Genomic DNA, 19,366 nt, shown 5'->3' with positions numbered 1-19,366 from the left:
TGTAATGGAACCATCGAACATCTGCTTCTTAACCAAGTTGTCTCTTAATGATTTTAAAGTTACATGTTTTTCTACAAAGAAAACACTATGATTAATAAATGAACAATCATTCTATCATGCTAATTTGTCAAAGTTCTTATTGTTTTGTACATGTCGTAAATAACATCACGAATACCACTGACATTCAACTCTTCTGTATTAGTTTCAGCCTTTTTGGAATCTTTCTTATGAGTGTTTTAAAAATTCATTATTTTTAAAAGCTTGTGAAATATTATTAACAGTAGATACACTGCAACACACTAAAATACATAAGAAAACATTTTAATACAAAATTATTTATTCTAAATTTTTTAACTGACTTCTTTTAGAGCAAGCAATCAGTTCTCTACAGACTATTCAGTTGTTTTTGGCATAACACAATCACAGTACACAATAATAATTAGTATTTAAAAGGCTATTAAGTTAAATTTAATATGTAGTTATAAATACATTTCATAATTCAATCAAAACATTAACAAAATTCTTACTCTAAAAAGGCGACAACACTGCAAACAATTTTGACAAACGCTGAACTGTCATTGAAATTTGAACTATTCCCGTATCAGTGGTGTACGATTGTCTAATCTATTTAATTAAAATTATTACTTTGTGGAGTATTAAAGGTAAACATTTATGTTAACATAAAGTTAAACGTTATTTCATGAAATTTATATTATTAATAATAAAAAATGTTTTTGGTATTTTAATCAATATAATTCTCAGTATAATCACGATTACATTTTTCTCATTATTATACCATGTTGATGTCTGTAAAAGATCGAGCAGTTCCGTATGGGTGTCGTATTATTAACTGTGTTAGGGAAATTTGAACTCTAAAGTTGATGTTATGGAAATTTTAAAAACAAGTTACGTCACTTTGTATAAATCGTCGCATGCAACGTTTTTACTGTGAAAAATGATATACGTATTTAATGTACATACATAATTGTTGCCTGTTTCTTTTCAGGTGGTGCAGATGCACGGGGGAAGTTTAAATGAACGCAGGGCCCTCGAGAGGGAGGCCCTGCGACACGTCGTCAATCAGTGGAATGCCAACAGATTGGATCTTTTCGAACTCTCCGAACCAAATGAGGTAAGACATCTAATGATCATTATTGTATTGTTTTTCTTTTTAACATGAACTATTTAAAAAAATATATGTATTTTTCTGTTTTAACCATTTAACTATTTTTCTGAAAAAAAAATGAATCAACAGAAATTGCCAACTTTAATGGAGTATTTAACGAAAAAGTAATCATTGGTTATCTGTAACCATTAAATTTTTTGCTTATAGGGGGTTAAAAGGGGGGACTGAACAATTACTGGTCTTAGACAAATGGTAAGCAAATAACTTGAAACGTTTGCAGACGGCTACTCGTGTTTTGGTCGGAGAGCTGAGTCGTGGATAAGGATTTCTTTATTTGGGGACTTGTGGGGACTAACCTTGAAAAAAAAGGCGACACTACTCAAGAAGATTCCTAAATTATTTAAAATAGGGCCCCATTTAAAAGAATCCACTTGGTACTTAGAAAGTCTTTTCTTTCCTAAAAAATTTTAAGGGTGAATATCTTTTTAAAAGAAATAATTTTAAACTCCTGGTTTAAAGAGAAACAATACATATTTATTTTTATTTTACCTAAACAGTTATTACAAATAAAAATATCCAAATTTTTCAAGAGACCTTTCATTGAGTTCAACCTTCTAACAAAACAAGACTTTAAAATTTTGGTTATGGACCAAATGACAGAAAAGGATATACTGACTGTCATATATTAAAAGGAAATATAACACTTTTCTGAATTATTAATTAATTATCAAGGTTAACTTTATTTAAAAGAAAACTAAAATATGTCAATTAGCTGACCCATAAAACTTATATTTATTTATAAACTTTTTAATTTGTCATGAAAGCAAATCTTATAGTATTAAAATAGTAAAAGTAGTTAAAGTATATTAACGAAAAAATTTTATTTAAAGAAATTTAACAAAACTACCTCCTTTTCTGGCTAATTATTTCCTTTTAAATTATTAAAAAAGTTTGTTACCTTGGAATTGGATACAAAAAGGTAGGCATAAAATGGAAGCTGATAAACACCAAAACTGGGCCTTAGGTTATACTGGATGATAACTATATGATTCTTCAAAACTCTGCTGATTATTTTTGCTCAAAACCATGCAGGCTACTTAGCCCTCAGAAACGCTGTTATCAAATCTCATGACACGGAATACAGCAGCAAACTGGTGGTTATCTCACTTTACAAAGACTGTCACATAGCATTTCAGCCTAATCACCTTCTTTTTAAATTTGCCAGGTTTTTGAAACTGTAACCGAAAAGGATGGTTTCCTAGCCTATACTACTACACTAACGAATTCCCTATGACGAATTCTTCATAACTTCAACAATGACATCGACTGCTCTCGCCGACGATCCATCGAGGGGTGATATCATGTTTCCAAAATCATTCTCCTGTTAGCATACACTTTCCCACCAACCTAAGTGGAAAGATTCATATTTATTTCCAACGCAAATATCTAGGCGGAACCAAGATGACGAATTCTTCATAACTTCAACAATGAAATCGATTGCTCTCGCCGACGATCCATCGAGGAGTGATATCATGTTTCTAAAATCATTCTCTTGTTAGCATATACTTTCCCACCAACCTAAGTGGAAAGATTCATATTTATTTCCAGCGCAAATATCTAGGCGGAACCAAGATCAAAAGAAAAAGCAACTAGTGTTACTATAAACAGACTAAAAATGTTTATATTATCAATATCAGAGACCCAAAAAGATCAAGAATCTTTTTCAGTGTTTTATTATATACGGGGTGAAACGAAAATGCTACATATCTCATGAGGATTTTGAGATGTGAGTATAAGTGTATCTTAAATTAGAGAAATTGAATCAACTGAGCAGGGACAATTTAGTTAACCTCCATATAGATTCCGGGATATACGAAATTCTTTCTGGTGCCATTTTTAATAGATTATTAGACTGACAGAAGACTAACTGAAAGACATACTAATGGATACAGTTAAACAATGTGGACATACGGATATAAACACAGGGATAAGACAAGATGACAGCTGTAAATGTGGTTGAGTTCAATTTACTAGTTGGCAGAATAATAGATAGCATAAGCATGTTAAAAGGCTAAAAAATAGGAAACAGGAAAATTAATATTCAATTATTATAATATAAAATTAATAATATATAGATTCAATCAGATTGCTAAAGACTATAAGTTTTAGGGATATCGCTGTGCATTTGTCTGAGAGAAATAATCTGTACTTATGTGTATATACCTTCTTAAGGAATATATTATAACCTTTCGAGATTGGCTGAATGACGAAAGTCTATGCCACAAAAAAAAATAATAATATGATAAAGAAAACCAATCAGGCACTAAGAACAGCCGAAATGAAGACATTAATATCCATAGTAGGAAAACTAGTTGGGGCTCAGTAAGAAACGAGTATAAACGGCAATAATGCAATAAACACGATACATTACGACAGGAGGAAAATTAGAGAAGGAAACCGGGAAAAGAACGAACTGAAATCAACATGTAACGAGAATAGAGGATGATAAACTAGCTAAAATTATAAGAAAAGGAGGTCAGCAGGAAAGAGACAAAGAGGAAGTCCACCAAAGAAATGATGAGACAACTGCTCACCAAAATACAAATATTGTAGCAAGCTACCTGACTAATATAATTCAGAGTCCCTAGATATGTAAAACGTTTTACACTACACCCTATACCGCGAGACGTGAGTCGTTCACAACTATCATGTCTCGCGATATTAAAAGAAATACATAGATGTTTTATATCGGATTATAATATAAGACGCATTTCGATATTAGTTAGTTAATCTGTAAATATATTTAAAGAAGCAATAATTGTACAAATAAATACAACTTACTTATAAATACAGTAGTTCGAAAGTTGGATTATTCGTTTAAATAATTTATAAACTGGTAATAGATTGTGACAGAAATTACAATAATAAAGCGATCAGACTTTAATTGGAATTATAAGACATATACGAACAATCTTTGAATACCTGAGTTGTTCTTTTTTCTGAGTGTTTAAGAAATGTTTCGAAAATTCGCAAGCGTCCGATCGAGGCTGCTGCTAAAACATTTTCAATAAATTGTAAAGGCTGCAACACATCGGACAGATGCAACAATATTTACATTGAGAAATTAATCGATATAAAAACAGTATAAGAAATAATTAACCAAACAGTATAGGGTCTCGATTTGGCTTAAATTTTACAGGCGTAATTTATACTTGGTATAAAATATGATGATTTACGAAATTCCAACCTTCTTGGTCCAAAATTGCTGTCTATCTACGAACTATCAAGGAAAATTTGGAAATTTGAAAAACCTCTTTTTCTTAAAAAAATCTTATCTCAAAATATATCTTTTTTTCGTCTTCAAAATTTAGGAAAAGTTGTCAAAAGGTACATACTTTAAGGTAAAAATAAGCACAGCTCTTATATCAGAGGATTAAAGGGTATTAGATTCACTTGAATGGTCTTTTCTATTTCCTGGTTTTATCGGTCTGTTGTAAATAAAAATACTTAACTATGGCTTAAATGTTTCGGCTATTTGCCATTTTCAATAAGCACTTTATTTTATAAACATTACATTATACACTTATATTTCATGTTCACACTCTTTAGAAGTTAAACATGGATTGAAAAATTTATATCTGACATTGGCAGATGACATCTGGCAGATATCTTAAAAACACGAGTGGTTCAGGATCGTACCTTCAATATCTGCCATGGTGCATTTAAAAACAACTCAATTTATTAAATTATGATACCTACATATTGGAAAAATGTTTGATATCACTCTTATTATTGATAGAATTTAGATCTTTTTATGCGAATCATCTCCAATAATCAATCTGTACATTTTTAAAATCAAAGGAATGGCTAGAGGAATAGGAATCTGATAATACAACTTCTTTTTTTAATTAGATGGTTGTAAAATTCTGGTGGATAATTATTTTTTTCTAAGGTATTGTAGTATTTCTAATAATTCTATTTTATCTATTATTTATTTATTAAATGGTTCTTATTTTAATTTATTAAAAAGCACGATAATTTATATCAGTTTATTTAACCACTAATAATACATAATTTATTTTATACGAACGCTACAATTAAAACGCTACAATTAAAATATTAACTAACTCCTTCAATGAAACATCCGTTATTATATATGAAAACAGCTGTTTCTCGAAACCCATCGAATAGACTGCTATTTTGGCGAAAGGCCTATGATGAGTCATCTCCACAACAACACAACAAAAAAGGAATTAGTCATAATATTTACAGTTTAGGGTCAGAATTTATCGTAACAGTATCTTTAACTTTTCTGAGATTTGGGGAATGGTATTGTGGGCTAGATAGCTTAATTGCTCTGTCAGTAAGACTGAATACAACTATTCTTTTATGCGGGCTATAGGTGCGTTGGTATTAAAATTTAGATATCTTCCGGACCAAACATCTTTTGTAAACTAGTTAGTTGTTATCTTTCGGTTAATGTTGTTCTACTCTAAACTTAGATAAAAAAAAGTAATTGTATTGTTTTTTTCTAATTGATAAGTAAATCGAATGTTATTATGGAAATTATTGAACATTTGAAGAGTATGATCGATTTCATGATCCGGAATGCAGACATCAACATATCATTTGTAGAAATTTATGTTGTACTTCAATTTAGAGATGACTGTTGTTTCTAATATTTCCATTAATAAGTCGAAACAGAAACAATAGAAATCAAAAGAGGTGTTAGACAGGGTTGCGTGCTGTCCCCATTGCTATTCAAGATTCGCAGACGACACCGCTGTTTTTGCAGACAGTCTAGAAGCATTGCAACGCTTAGTAAATAGATTACATCAAGTCAGTATCAAATATATACTACAAATGAACGTTAATTTCCTTTTCCCTTTTTCTTTTCCAACCCATAATAATTATTCTACTTACATCTTACATTACTTATATCCTACTATACTCTTTTATATTAAGTCCCAATTATTATGTTATATTATATTGTTTCTTATAGACTATTGTGCGGTGGTCAGCGAATGTATCGTGCTGCCCCCGTATTGTACCTATGTGTATGACAAGTTGAGTTACTTTTGTATTAAATTCTTATTGAAATTTACAAGTGAAAACATTCTTGACTTATTACAGTGTTTTGTGACTACATTGTGTCATTTATTCTAAAATTCTAAAATTGTTCTTTCCGAATGTAACTCGCGTTTCTCGGCAATCGCGGTTTTGCTTATGATCGTTCACTATCGACGTATCCCTGTGGGGATTTTCGGTACTTCACTCGCGTCGTCTTGGCTTTTAATGTCCGTTTGCCAATTTTCACATACCGCGTTAACTTTCTTATTAGTGTTATCTGTCTCCATTGGGTTGCTCTCGCTGGTTGGTCGTTTCTGATTGGTACTGCTTTACTTTGCCGCGTTATACTTCTGATAAATTGGTATCTGGTATGTGGTTGCTGCATCTCTTTGTCCAATGTTCATCTTCTGATTCTGGTTGCTCATTGCTTGTATTCAGGTTTATATTTTGTTCTTCGTTCTTTGATTTTTGATGTCGGTGTATTACCCAGTTGGTGAGGTTTGTCCATAACCCTGCTATGATTATGTAGCTGCATCCTATTGTTTGGTATATTCTTAAACCATTCAGTATTATTTCACAAGCATATATAATTGTTCTATATGTTAAATATACGGCAATTAGGCTACGGGTGATATTTCCTAATGTGGATAACCATCCCCATATTCTATTGAGGGTGGAGTGAGCGATCTCCTTTAGTTCATTTTCGTCAAATATTTTGGTTAATGTATAGCCTTGATTTATTGTCTCTAGGCCTGCTGTTCTTCTGGTGATTATGTTCTCTACTGCTTTTCTTTCTGATCCGAACGTGACTATCTTTTGTGCGTCTTGTATTTCTTGTTGTGTGTATATTCCGCCAGCTGCTAATGGTTGTAGTGGTACCATGTCTATTAATGATTCTCCTTCTACTGTGATTTCTGTTGGATTGACTGCCTTGGTTGGGTCTGGTGTCAAGCTGATCCATTGTTCTTCTACGTAGTACATCGGAGGTGTTACATGGTTGTAATCTATTTCTTCTGCGTAATCTTGGATTATTCTTGTTACTGGTGACATAAATTTTGACTGGTTTAGTAGTGAGATCGGTAGTTCATGGAAACATTTGTTTGTTCTTCGTATGGTCACTGGTTTCGGTGTGCATTGAATTATGTAAAGTACTTCTCCTAGTACTCTTCCTGTGTACCCTGGCATGTTCTGCATGAGTTGACTGACAGCGTTAGGTAGGGATGGGGCCATTAGTAATCTGTTTTTTAAAATTTCTCTCTTTGTTTGACATCGACGCAGTACTGTGTCTAAGTATAGATTCTCTATTTCTCTTTGGTAGGCTTGTTCGGTGTAAAGGAATTTGCTATTTATGTAGGTCATTAGGTCTACGTTTTGGGGGAGGAGTGGCATACTAGGATTTATTTTGTTGTTTACAAGGAAATTTATTAGGATTCGGGGGTGTTCAGTTTGCCATACCTCTGTGTTACATATTATAGCCCTTTTGTGTAGCGTTAAAGCAAATATGTTTTTATCTTGTTCTACTATTACCAGCTCTTCTAGGGATCGTTTATTAGTGATCTTTTCACCGTGCCCTGTATAAAGTTGTGACAATTGACTTTCACAACTGTTGTCTTTGTATTGTTCCCAGGTTATTTCGCCTATTGTAGAGTCGAAGCAATAGCCATTGATGAATGGACATGTTACTCCCTCTCGTAGGTGGATTTCTTCTTCCTGGTTTTGGTTGCTGCTTCCAGGAATAAGATAGTTAATAATGTAATCGGTTTTGAACGGTATCCGTGGTTTTCTTTGCGGCTTTTGTAACAAATCGCACTGTTATTATTGTCCGAGTAGTCGCACTCCCGTTAGCAAACTTTAGTTAGCCTTAGTACTTTCTACGCGTAAGTCCAACGCACCTTAACCTATACATACATGCATAGCTGCTTATTGCAGACAATTGTACCGATAGCTTTACATAATTCTGACTTATAACTAACCTACATTGTATTGCATATTAGTATGCCTTATGACCATAAACTAATAAAATAAATTGATATTTAAATAGTTATTAAAGGTTATATTGATAATTGGGACTTCGCATTTTTAAACGATTACAATGTACTATATGATATTTATGTTATATATACACCCTGTAAAGTTAAGTCTTATATTTTTAATTTTCAACTTGTCATCACTTATTGTTTATAGTATCATATGTGTACTGAATTCTGCTTTTATCAGCAAACTATATCAAGTATCCTATTTTCAAATGTAATTCTTAAAATTTAAGATTATTCCTTTAACTCTTTCCTAAAATTCCAAAATAATTCCAAGATAGAGTTTATCTTTATTTCTTTATTAAACAAAATCACCTGTTGTTTGTACTTTACAACTGTTTATCGTAATTATGTTTCAAGGCTAATTAATTACATTTTGCTGAGCGGCAAATCTTTGTTGAAAAAATTGCATACTGACCTATAATATGAATTCTTGGTATTTGAACTACATTTTCACTATACTACATTTTTAATTGTTGACGATTTCTAACTTGACCTTTAATTTTTTTTTTTTATTATTGTTTTCTACGTTGATAGGAATCCAAGTCTGTCAACTAGTTTCCGACATAGCAGTAATGGATAGCGTATAGAACCGTACTAGTCCAGTCTCCTATTCTTTACTAATTAGCAGAGGCTTAGACCTTTATTAACCTTGATTAATTTACTTATTCTTTTCCTCATTTCTTGCTTATTTTTATGATAAAATAATAATCTTGTATTTCTATTTAGTGATTTGTTTTTCCACGTTAGTTTTTAACTATTTTTGTTTAATTTTCGAGCCTGTCCTATTTATATTTTCAAAGAAAATTATTTTCATTAACTCTATTTATTTTTAACTGTGAATGAGTATATTACCTGTGTTTGATCTTTCGTCCCTTGTTGTTAATGGCGAATTTTCTTACCTATTAACATGTGTACTTCTGTTAGGAAGGGTGACGACCATATTCCAATCCATCGTTACATTTATACTGGATTGCAAAACCTACCCTTTCTATAATTATTTGTTTTCCATATTTTCGGATTATGGGAGCTAACATTTTCCGTGCTAATGTGGTATGTCGGTAGAGGATTGTGTCACAGGCACAATAATTTCTTACGGGGGGTGAACAAGGTTTAGAGACACTAAATAATATGTCAGGAGATGATGTGGGGTGTTTGCAAACATTATCGAATGCACATCGGAACATTAATACGTTCCAACAAAGCAAGTATGATTCTATTCGCTTGATGATGTATGGAAATTGCTGGTAAGATATAGGGAATTTGGGTGTCTCGTTCTGTGGGTTTTCAGGGGACGGTCTCCACGCGAGCGTCCTTGCGCTGGGTGCCTTGCCCAATTTGTCTTTTTGAATTCGCAGGTCAAATTCCTGAAAATTCCTCTCCGCACATTTTCACAATACGCTATAAGCTGGCATTGTACAGCTGGGACAGCTTCCATTAACTACTTTTGTTAATATAGGAAACCAGTATGTGGTATTTACCCATCTGTTAGTAACACCACCAATAATGTGTTTGCCTCGGCAAACATTAAATTCTTGTTTTATTTCCGTGATTCGGGATCGGTGATTACATCGCCGCTGAAAATGTCGTTCGCTAATGCGTTTGACATTAGAACTTTTTCACAATAGCAGAAAACAGCCAGTGCTGTTTCTCTGAGTTGGGGGTCATTTACGAGATTGTTAGCTTTGGACATCGCTGCCTCATTGTCTAAAACGTCGCCATGAAAATTGAAGTTTTGGTCGCCTTCCATTTCAGTGTTTTATAACACTTCCGTTCCTAGAAATGATAATACTTGCTATACGGTGATAATGTGACTTTCATTGAAAGAAAGTTTATTTATAATAGAACGCGACAGATGAGCGAGATAATATGCAGAGTATATTACGTTAGTAATATATATTTTTGCCTTGTACCTGTAATGATATTTTTCTATATCGGATTCCTTACTATATTAAATTTCTTGTTAAAATTTTAGCATTATTCGAGCGGCCGTCTCTTGTAATACCAAGCTTTTAACCTTTCTTGTCGTTGATTGGTATTTTCATTATTGGTCTTCTGCTTTGAAAAACATTTCTGCGCTCTCATCATTCAGTGTTATTATTGTTGTCTCATTTTTATTTCTTCTTCTGTTGTATGAGTTCCATCCTTTCTTTTTCGTTTTATGGAATATGCAGCAACATTTTCTTTCGGGCTTGCTGCCTAATCTATTCCTTATTCGTTCTGATCTTTTTGGTTGGCTGATGTCTCCCTGGCTTCCTTTTCTTCTTCTCGGCGGTTTGTTAAGTGAAGTTCCTGGTCCCCATAATGGCAGTGTTGCCACCTTCGAAGGATCAACTGCTTCTTCTTCCTTTTCTTCTTTTTCTGATTCTCCTATTTCTTCTTCTTCCTCCGTGGAGTAATCAATTGTTTCATTCTCGTAATATTTCTTTAACCTATTTACATGCACTACCTGTCTATTTTTTCCTTTTTTTGTACTCACTGCATACGTCACTGGTCCGACTTTTTCTATAATTTCAAATGGTCCTATCCATTTTTTCTGTAACTTCTTTGAAAGACCTGTCGTGCTACTTAAGTCTCTCAGATATACTTTGTCTCCTTCTTCAAATTCTCTAATTTCTGTGTTTTTATTGTATCTTTCTATCCTGGATTCTTTAGCTTTTTCTATATTCTCCTGCGCTTTTGTATATACTGTTTTCATTCTTGTTTCTAACTCTGCTGCATACTTTTCGTCTAAATCGTACCTCTTCCTCGGGTTGTGTTATGAGATCTAAGGGTAATATTTGTTCTGTTCCGTGTAACATATAATATGGTGTGTATCCTGTAGAAGAATGTATACTTCCTCGATAAGCCATTAATACGTACGGTATCCATTGATCCCAATCTCTTTGATTATCCGCGATATAGTGCGAAAGCATGTCCTTTATAACTGTGCAATCTTTCAATCTGCCCGTTCGTTGTAGGTGCATAGCTAGCTGTGTATAACCTTTTAATTTTCAATATATCGCAAACTTCTTTCATAACTTGTGACATAAAATTGCTTCCTCTGTCGGTCAGTAATTTCTGAGGGGTTCCATGTCTGCATACTATTTGCTCTACGAATGCTTTTGCGACCGTTGCAGCTTTTTGATCTGGTAACGGTATAGCTTCACAATATTTCGTAAGGTGGTCCTGAATTGTAAGTAAATAACGATTTCCATTATGTGTCACTGTTAGAGGCCCTACTATGTCCATTGATGCAAATTCCCATGGTTTAGTGACTGCTGTAAATTTTTGTAATGTCGCTTTTCTGAAATGCGGGGAGTTTTCCTTCTGTTACAAGAATCGCATTTTTGACAATAATTTGTAACGTCCGCTCTGAGGGTTGGCCAATAAAATCTACCTGCTATTGACGTTATCGTCTTTTGTTGTCCATTGTGGCAATGTAGCGGTGTATCGTGGAAATCTTCTAAGACTTTTCTAACTAGTGTCTTGGGTATTACTAATTTCTCTGCTCCTCCTTTCTTGTCACAATGATAGAGCAGTCCTTCCGTGTCTATGTAATAATTTTCTTTACATTTTTCTTCTCCCATTTCCATTTGTTGTATAATACTTTTGCAAAAGGTGTCTCGTTGTTGTTTATTCCTCAAGTTATCTTTATCCCAGACTGGTTCCCATTGTTCTTCCTCCTTAAATGATAGAATTTTCTTTTCTTTCTTCGGCTTTACTACTTCTACTTTTATGTTTGAGTTGTAAAAAATAAATTTAGGCATTTTGCTTATTTCTTCGCAATCTAATCCATTAAGTTGCTTCTCTGAGTATATTATCGTAATCTGATTTTCTTTATTCTGTTCACATTCATTTTTTAAGTTCCTTAGGCATTCCCAAACGTTTTGATATGATGACTCGCATTCTGGTCTTGCCTTTTCTATGATATAGTAGAGATTCTTTTCTGGTACGTTCCATTGTACTATGCTGCATATTTCATGATCTTTCGGTATCACTGGTTTTCCAAACACTTCTGTGAGTTGATTTGTTACGGGGTCCATGATGAGTCCTTCTCGTGGTATGAATATTGCTAATGGTTGATCGTCTGGTGTTGTTATCGGGTTTTCTTCTTTAATCGTACTATTTTGGATTCCTGGTAAGGTATTAATTTTTTTGTACTCTAAGTATTCATCATATGTGGTGTCTATGAAATTGTTGGTTGTGTCGTACATTCTACTGAGCGCATCTGCGTTTCCGTGCTTGCGGCCAGGTCTGTGAATGACTTCGAAATCATACTCTGCTAGAGTAAGTGCCCATCTGGTTAGTCTGGAACTAGGATCTTTGAGTGATAGTACCCATTTTAGTGGTCGATGATCTGTAATGATTGTGAATTTTTTTCCATGTAAGTAGCATCTGAATGTTTTCACTCCGTATATTATTGCTAATAGTTCTTTTTCCGTGGTGGAATAGTTTAGTTCGGCCTTGTTGAGTTTTCTGCTTGCGTAAGCAATCGGTTTTTTTTTCCTTCTCTTATCTGGCTTATTATAGCTCCTACACCTATATTTGATGCGTCTGTTGATAATATAAACGGTTGATTGAAATTGTCGGATGTTAGAATTCCTTTTAATGTGTCGATCGCTTTTATTACTTCTTCTGATATTTTGAACTTTACGTCATTTTTCGTTAATTCTACCAAAGGGGCTGATATTTCCGTTATATTGGGGATGAATTTTCTATACCAATTTACAAGTCCTAAAAATGATCTAATTCCTTTGACATTTTTCGGTAACGGGTATTTGTGCACTGTTTCCAATGTTTCTGGATCTGGGGAAATTCCTTCCTGTGTTACTATGTGTCCCAAATATTTTACTTTTTGCAAAATAAAATTGCATTTCTTTGGTTTCAATTTTATGTTAGCGTCGCTTAATCTTACGAAGACTTCTTCTATTTTCTTTATGTGGTCCATTTCGCCCAAATAGTTGAATAGTATAATATCATCTAGATATACCATGCAGAATATTCCTGTGAGTCCGGCTAGTGTGGCGTTCATAAATCGCTGAAAAGTTGCTGGGGCGTTCGCTAATCCAAAAGGCATTTTCGTATATTCGTAGTGTCCGTGGTATGTACTAAATCCTGTTAGTGGAATGTCATTTTCTTCCATGTCTACCTGGTGGTAAGCGTACGCGACGTCTATTACTGAAAATAAAAATTTCTCTCCTGCTTGATATCCTTGTAGAAGGTCATTTATGTTTGGTAAGGGGTAATATTCTTTCTGTGTTACTGCGTTTAATCCTCTGTAGTCTATACACAATCTTATTTTCTCTGTTCCGTCCGGTTTCTGCTTAACAATCAATACTACTGGGGCGCTCCACTCACTGGTTGATTCTCTTATGACTTTAGCTTTTAGTAGTCTGTCTATTTCTTTCTTGAGTGCTCCTCTTTGTTGATATGGCATTCTATATGGGGTCTTGAAAACTGGTTTTGTGTCTGGTTCTAGAGTAATGCTGTGTTTGACTTTCGATGTGCTTGTAATAATCTCGTTGTCGTCCGTAAAAATGTGGTGATATTTTCTTATTACCTTTATTAATTCTTGTCTTGCTTCCCTGGATAGGTGTTCCATTTCGAATCCATCTTCAATCCATTTATTGTTTGAGACATCAAATTTAGAGATTGTTTCTGCTTTCTTTTGTTGTTGTTCTACAATACATTCTGATGCTATTCCAATCTTCTCTCCTTTTCTCAAAGTTATGCTTTGGAACGATGCGTTTATTAGTCTTATGGGAATCATTTCCTTATTATCCACTACTGCATTAGCCATTCGTATGAAGTGTGGCCCATTTTTTTGTGATTTACAGACTATTGTCGTGCCATCTATTTGATTTCTGATTTTCCCCATTGTGACGACTTCGGATCGGGCCGGTATGGCTAGCTCTTCTTTCAGTACTATTGGAGACTCTTTGTTTTTTGAGAAGTATTCATGTTGGTTATTTTCATTCTTTAGATTTGTATCGTTGGTTCGTGGTTCGATCTTCTTGACCCTTTCTGATTCGTTGTTTTTGTCGACTGGTATCTCTTCCAAGTCCACTTGTTTTTCTTCGGCTTTTTTTATCTTTTCTCTTGTTTCTTCTATTTGGTCTCGTTCTTTGTTTAGGTTCCGTCTCTTATACCTTTGACTGATCATTTTTCTGTTGTGTTTCGTTGATGTGGTGTACTGTTTCTTCCTGATTGTGTTGTGCTGTTTCTAGCCGTTTTTTCTTATCATCTGTATATTGTTTCATGTCGTTCTTCCTTCTTTGCTTTGTTCTTTTGTTTGTAGAGATTCTAGTTTTTTCTGTCCTTTTCATTTTGTTCCTGCTGTTCGATGTTTTAGTAGTGGTTGGCTGCTGTTCTGGTGATACTCTTTGCATTTGGGATTCCTTTTGTGTCTCCTTTTGTTTATTTGGTTCGCTCTTTCTTGATGTATCCTGTCTGTTTGCGTTCGGTAAGTTTTTTCTGTCTTCTTTTATAACACTTTTATGTTGTTTTTCCAAAAATTCTTTTACTATTGATAACCATTTGTTCCATTCTTGTCTTGTGGTTATTGTCGTATGCTTTTACCGTCATTACTTCCATTATTTCTCCTGCTGTTATCATTGGAATTGATTGTCCCCATAATATTAGCGAAGGTTCGTCTTCATATGAGATGATTGCTTTGTGGCTTGCAAAAAAGTCTCTACCTAATAACATTGATACTTCGCCTAGCGTTATGTCGCTACAGACTATGAATCTGGCTTTTGTTTTCCTGCTTTTGGGTGTTGTTTGTATATCCACATATGCTGTTCCGTATATATCTACCTCATGTCCGTTATCTCTCGTAGCGATAGTGATTCCGTGATTTCTGAGTTTATATCTTCATCTTGTATTAGTGATTTCCTTATCAATGAGAACGCGCCGCCCGTGTCTATCATGGCGGAGAGTTTTCTTCCATTAATCGTGAGTGTTATTACATAGGGTTGTTTTGTTTCTGTGCCGTCATCGATGTGTTCTATTTTGTGTGTGCCCCTCGTAATTTTTCCATTTTGGCCACTGGGTGAGGGCTTATTAGTGGCCATGGTTAGTTTAAATTATGGTTGCGGTTCCTGTTATGTTGACTTTCTCGTGTTTCTTGTTTTCTTCTATCCTCGTTCCTGTCTCTGTTGCTATTCCATCTGTTTCTATCCTTTCCTTGCGAATTGTCTCGTTGCTTGCTTGTGTAATTATTCCTTCCATATTTTTGCGTGTATGTTTTTGTCTCTTGCCTACTTTTTGGCTGAGTGTCGTTAGGTTGGCTTGTTCTTCTGTTAAGTAAGCAATTTCTTGCCCAGTGCCCTTCCTTTCCACATTCAAAGCATTCTTTTCCCGTTTTCTTAGCTAGATTGGCTGTCCAGCATTCCTCTATGAAGTGTCCCTTTTTCCCACATTTGTAACATTTGACTTCTTGTGCTGCTGGTGATAATTGTTCCCTTTTCCTTGTTCTGCATTCCCTTATGAGATGCCCTGTTCTGTTACAGTAATGCAGTGGCGCACCGAGGGGGGTTTTGGGCGTTAAACCCCCCTCCCCCCCAGGACCCTATTCCGACACTGTTACTTACACATTTTAAGGACTCAAAATGGAAATAACATCATAAGAAAAATTTTGGTGACCAACCAAACCCCCCCCCCCCCCCAGAGGCAAATTCTAGGTGCGCTACTGCAGTAATTGCATCTTTGTTCCTCTCTTATGGCTGAAACTCTGGCTGTATTCGCTCTTCCTTGTATCATCATTAGATTTATCTCCTGTAATGTTACTATTTCCTCTGCTTTTTCCAAGTCTAAGTTTGGCTCCTTTAACAGTAAGATGCCTGTTTCTTTCATTAGATCTCTTCTGAGTCCTAGTTTAAATTGGTTAAGTACCAGTTCTTTGTTTTTCTTCCTAATACCTGGTTGCTCTTCGGTTGTTGCTCCTTCCAAATCTTCTTCTAGAACTCTGGCAGCTAGTATTCGTAGTCTTGTCTTAAAATCTGATAAGCTTTCGTCGTGTCTTTGGAAGCAATTTGAGAGCATAATCGTCCTCTCTCCTGGCAATTTTTATGGTGCAAATTTTTGGATTAGCTTCGCTTTTAAATCTCCGTAGTTCAGGTTATCTAATGTTGGATCTGATTTAAAAAATTGGTACGCCGGTCCTGTTAATTTGAATTTTAATATTTATAAGGTATCCTCTTCTTTCCATTTATCTAATTGTGCGCGCTGTGCTAGTTTCGAGTATCGAATGGGATCCTTTGTATTGAAATCTACTAGGGTAGCCGCGACAACTCCTAGGGATTGCGGTGGCCATGATATCGTTACTGGGGTAATAGGCGTTGCTTGTGGCATGTTAAAAAATAATTTTTCTTTTATATATGTTTATACTTTTATACTTTCTTCAAAATATTCCTCGAGTAACAAAATATATATGGCACACTTAATTCATTAAAACAAAATTGAATTCGATATGTAAACAGTTATCTAGTAATACTCAACTAATGCTATTTTGCACTTTTACAAGCACAAGGTCGTGCACTCGACACTGTGAACTTGACCTAGTTACTTAAATTCCTTATTTTCAACTACTACGTAAATAATACCTGTGTCTTAACTGTATACTTTATATATTTAGTAGAGTATTATATGGTAACTTTTAGGAAGTCAAAAAAAAACAAATATATAGAGAATAAATTGTTGTCAAATAAAATAAAATTAGAATTGTACGTTCAATTAAAATTGACTGTTCCAGTAAGTGTTAGTAATAATAAATTTTTTTGAAAAATATTTAAATTGTCCTTCCTTTAATGTTTATAAAAGGCTTTACCTACCTTAGTAAGGCTTCTTAGGATTCTGGGTTTAAGGACGGGATTATTATGATGCTATTTCCTTAAAAAAAATCTACTTTCTACTGACAAATTTGTGCTACAGTGCAAAAGTTATTTTGTACTGAATGGAAATTTTCTAACTGATTTATTTGATTATTGACGAAAGATTCTGCACACGAAAGGGAATTATTCACTGTATATTTCACTCTGTTGCTGTACTAGGAAAGAAAGAAAAAAAAATTTGGAATGTCACTGGTGAAACGAAAATTTCAACGATGGAAGAAATTCTTATAAATGTAAAAAACTTGCAAAAGTTTACCAAAAAATAAAACTGAAGAAGTGACTTAATCATCCCTATTTTCCGAATTAATTTCCCCAAACTGGAACCGCTGTCACCACTCTAATAATTTTGGATTGAAACTGTAATAAATCTAATAAACCACTCTAATAAATTGTCACCACTCTAATAAATGCTGTCACCATTGAAGAAGACGTCTGTCTCAATATCCTTATCAATGCATCTACAATTCTTAGAGGATACTTATCCCTGTGAGCGGGGCAAGACTTACTGGTTCCACTAGCCTGGACTGACTGGTTCCGTCCTCGCGGATTTACAAGAGGGTAGGGAGATTTTGGGAGGAACGGGATTAAGGACTTCTCGGTCTCAGGTTCTGCAAAGAGTGAGAGGCTATGGGCTTACGTTAGAAGCCGGAGCACTGCATAAGCGAAAATGTGTATCTCTTCTAGTCTCTACCTGTAACGGCCGGGAATAACAAAAAAAAAACAAATTTCGAGTTTACAATGTATTACATAGATTGTATAATACAAAATATCAGTTATGACCAATAATGTTTCGATCAGGCGCGAAGGGAGACGAGAAGAGACAAAGCAAGGAATTAAAGGGCGGACAATTCCGTATATTAGATATACCTTGGGTTAGTATATAGATCTTAGTTACCTTCGCGTATTTAGGCTCTAGCTAATAAATACGCCTCCAGTCCTACATGGATTCGAGATCCGTCAATTTTAAGAAGTCAAAACGGCGTGCTATCGCGAACTTTCTAATCTCCACATACCGGCACTCCTACGCCACACTATCCCGTCGAGTTAAATAGCGCGCTTACTGGCTGCGTATCGTCTGATCTCCCGTATTTCTTGCGTGGGGCGCTCTAGAGTGCCAACTTCCCACTAGTCCCCGCTGGCCCGCTTGTTCGGTTTTTTATGAGCCCGTATTCTCAATTTTCAGTCGTAGTACCAAGGTCGCGTTATTGTTTTTTTGCTGACTGAGTCCCCGTGTTATTTTTCAGTGGAGGTCTATGTTTTTTAAACGTGATTTAAACAACCGTGGTGGCCTGATATTTGAGACTCGTGTAATACATTTAAACTGGGTCGAGTTTTCAATCTTTGTTTAATGTAAAATGTTTACATTAAATATGTTACTTACTAGCTATGAATTTATTTGTTCTTTAATCAATTTGGAATATGTAATAATTACTTAAATAATTATTACTTTTTACTAGGCTAATTACCCCTTAATTTTTCCTTCTTTATTTCCTTGCTATGTTTACATTACACTACCATACCATCCGATTGCGTATGATACACGGTAGTTCTTGTTTTTTTCATGCCTAGTCTATCACATATTTCTTGGAATAGATCGCTTTCAAAGTTCCTTCCTTGGTCACAATAGATCTCCAAAGGCACTCCAAATCGGCTGATATATTCTTGGATCAACTTATCTGCAACGGTGGCGGCGTTCTGGTCTGGAAGTGCGTAAATCTCGACCCACTTAGTGAAGTAATCCGTTACTACCAACATGTACTTGCCTCCATTTTCACTTTCTGGAAATGGCCCAGTGATGTCCAAAGCTATTCTTTTAAACGGGCTTCCAACATTATATTGTCTCATAGCAGCTCTCCTTTTTCGGTGAGGCCCGTTACTCGTAGCACAAATAGTATATTTCTTACACCAGTCCTTTACGTCGTCGGAGCTGTTCATCAAATAAAACCGTTCCCGAATTCGCTGAATGGATTTCTTTGCACCGAAATGCCCTCCTGATGGACTGTCCTGTAACTGACGAAGTACTTCGGCTATTCTGCTCTTTAGGATCACCAACTGTCTTCTCTTCTCTGAACCGTCATCATTTTCCAGTACTCGTTTGAGCAAGCCAGCTTCCATGATAAATGAGTCCCACTGGGCCCAATGCGTCTTAACTACTGAGGTTTGATATAGGTTTGATATTGCTTGCCAAGGTGGTCGACGGTTTTCCTCTCCATTTTCGAATTTTTTGTATAACTGGATCTCTCTCTTGTTCTTCCCTTAGTAGG

The 19,366-nt window shown here is 34.9% G+C and overlaps 1 protein-coding gene across 3 annotated transcripts in view; it reads left to right on the top strand.

Annotated features, from left to right (window-relative positions):
• The window catches only part of cno (adherens junction formation factor afadin), a 941,963-nt gene that overhangs the window by 228,491 nt on the left and 694,106 nt on the right, over positions 1-19,366 (top strand). For all 3 annotated transcript variants that reach the window (XM_072540541.1, XM_072540540.1, XM_072540539.1), the window contains exon 2: positions 1,007-1,132. In XM_072540541.1, the coding sequence (XP_072396642.1) occupies positions 1,016-1,132 (117 nt within the window). In that variant the 5' untranslated portion in view covers positions 1,007-1,015. The remainder of the gene's footprint in view (positions 1-1,006; positions 1,133-19,366) is intronic.

This window comes from Diabrotica undecimpunctata, chromosome 8, assembly GCF_040954645.1.
Source record: "Diabrotica undecimpunctata isolate CICGRU chromosome 8, icDiaUnde3, whole genome shotgun sequence".
NCBI lineage: Eukaryota > Metazoa > Arthropoda > Insecta > Coleoptera > Chrysomelidae > Diabrotica > Diabrotica undecimpunctata.
The sequence above is the reverse complement of the archived record's forward strand: the minus strand, read 5'-3'. Positions and strand labels throughout refer to the sequence as shown.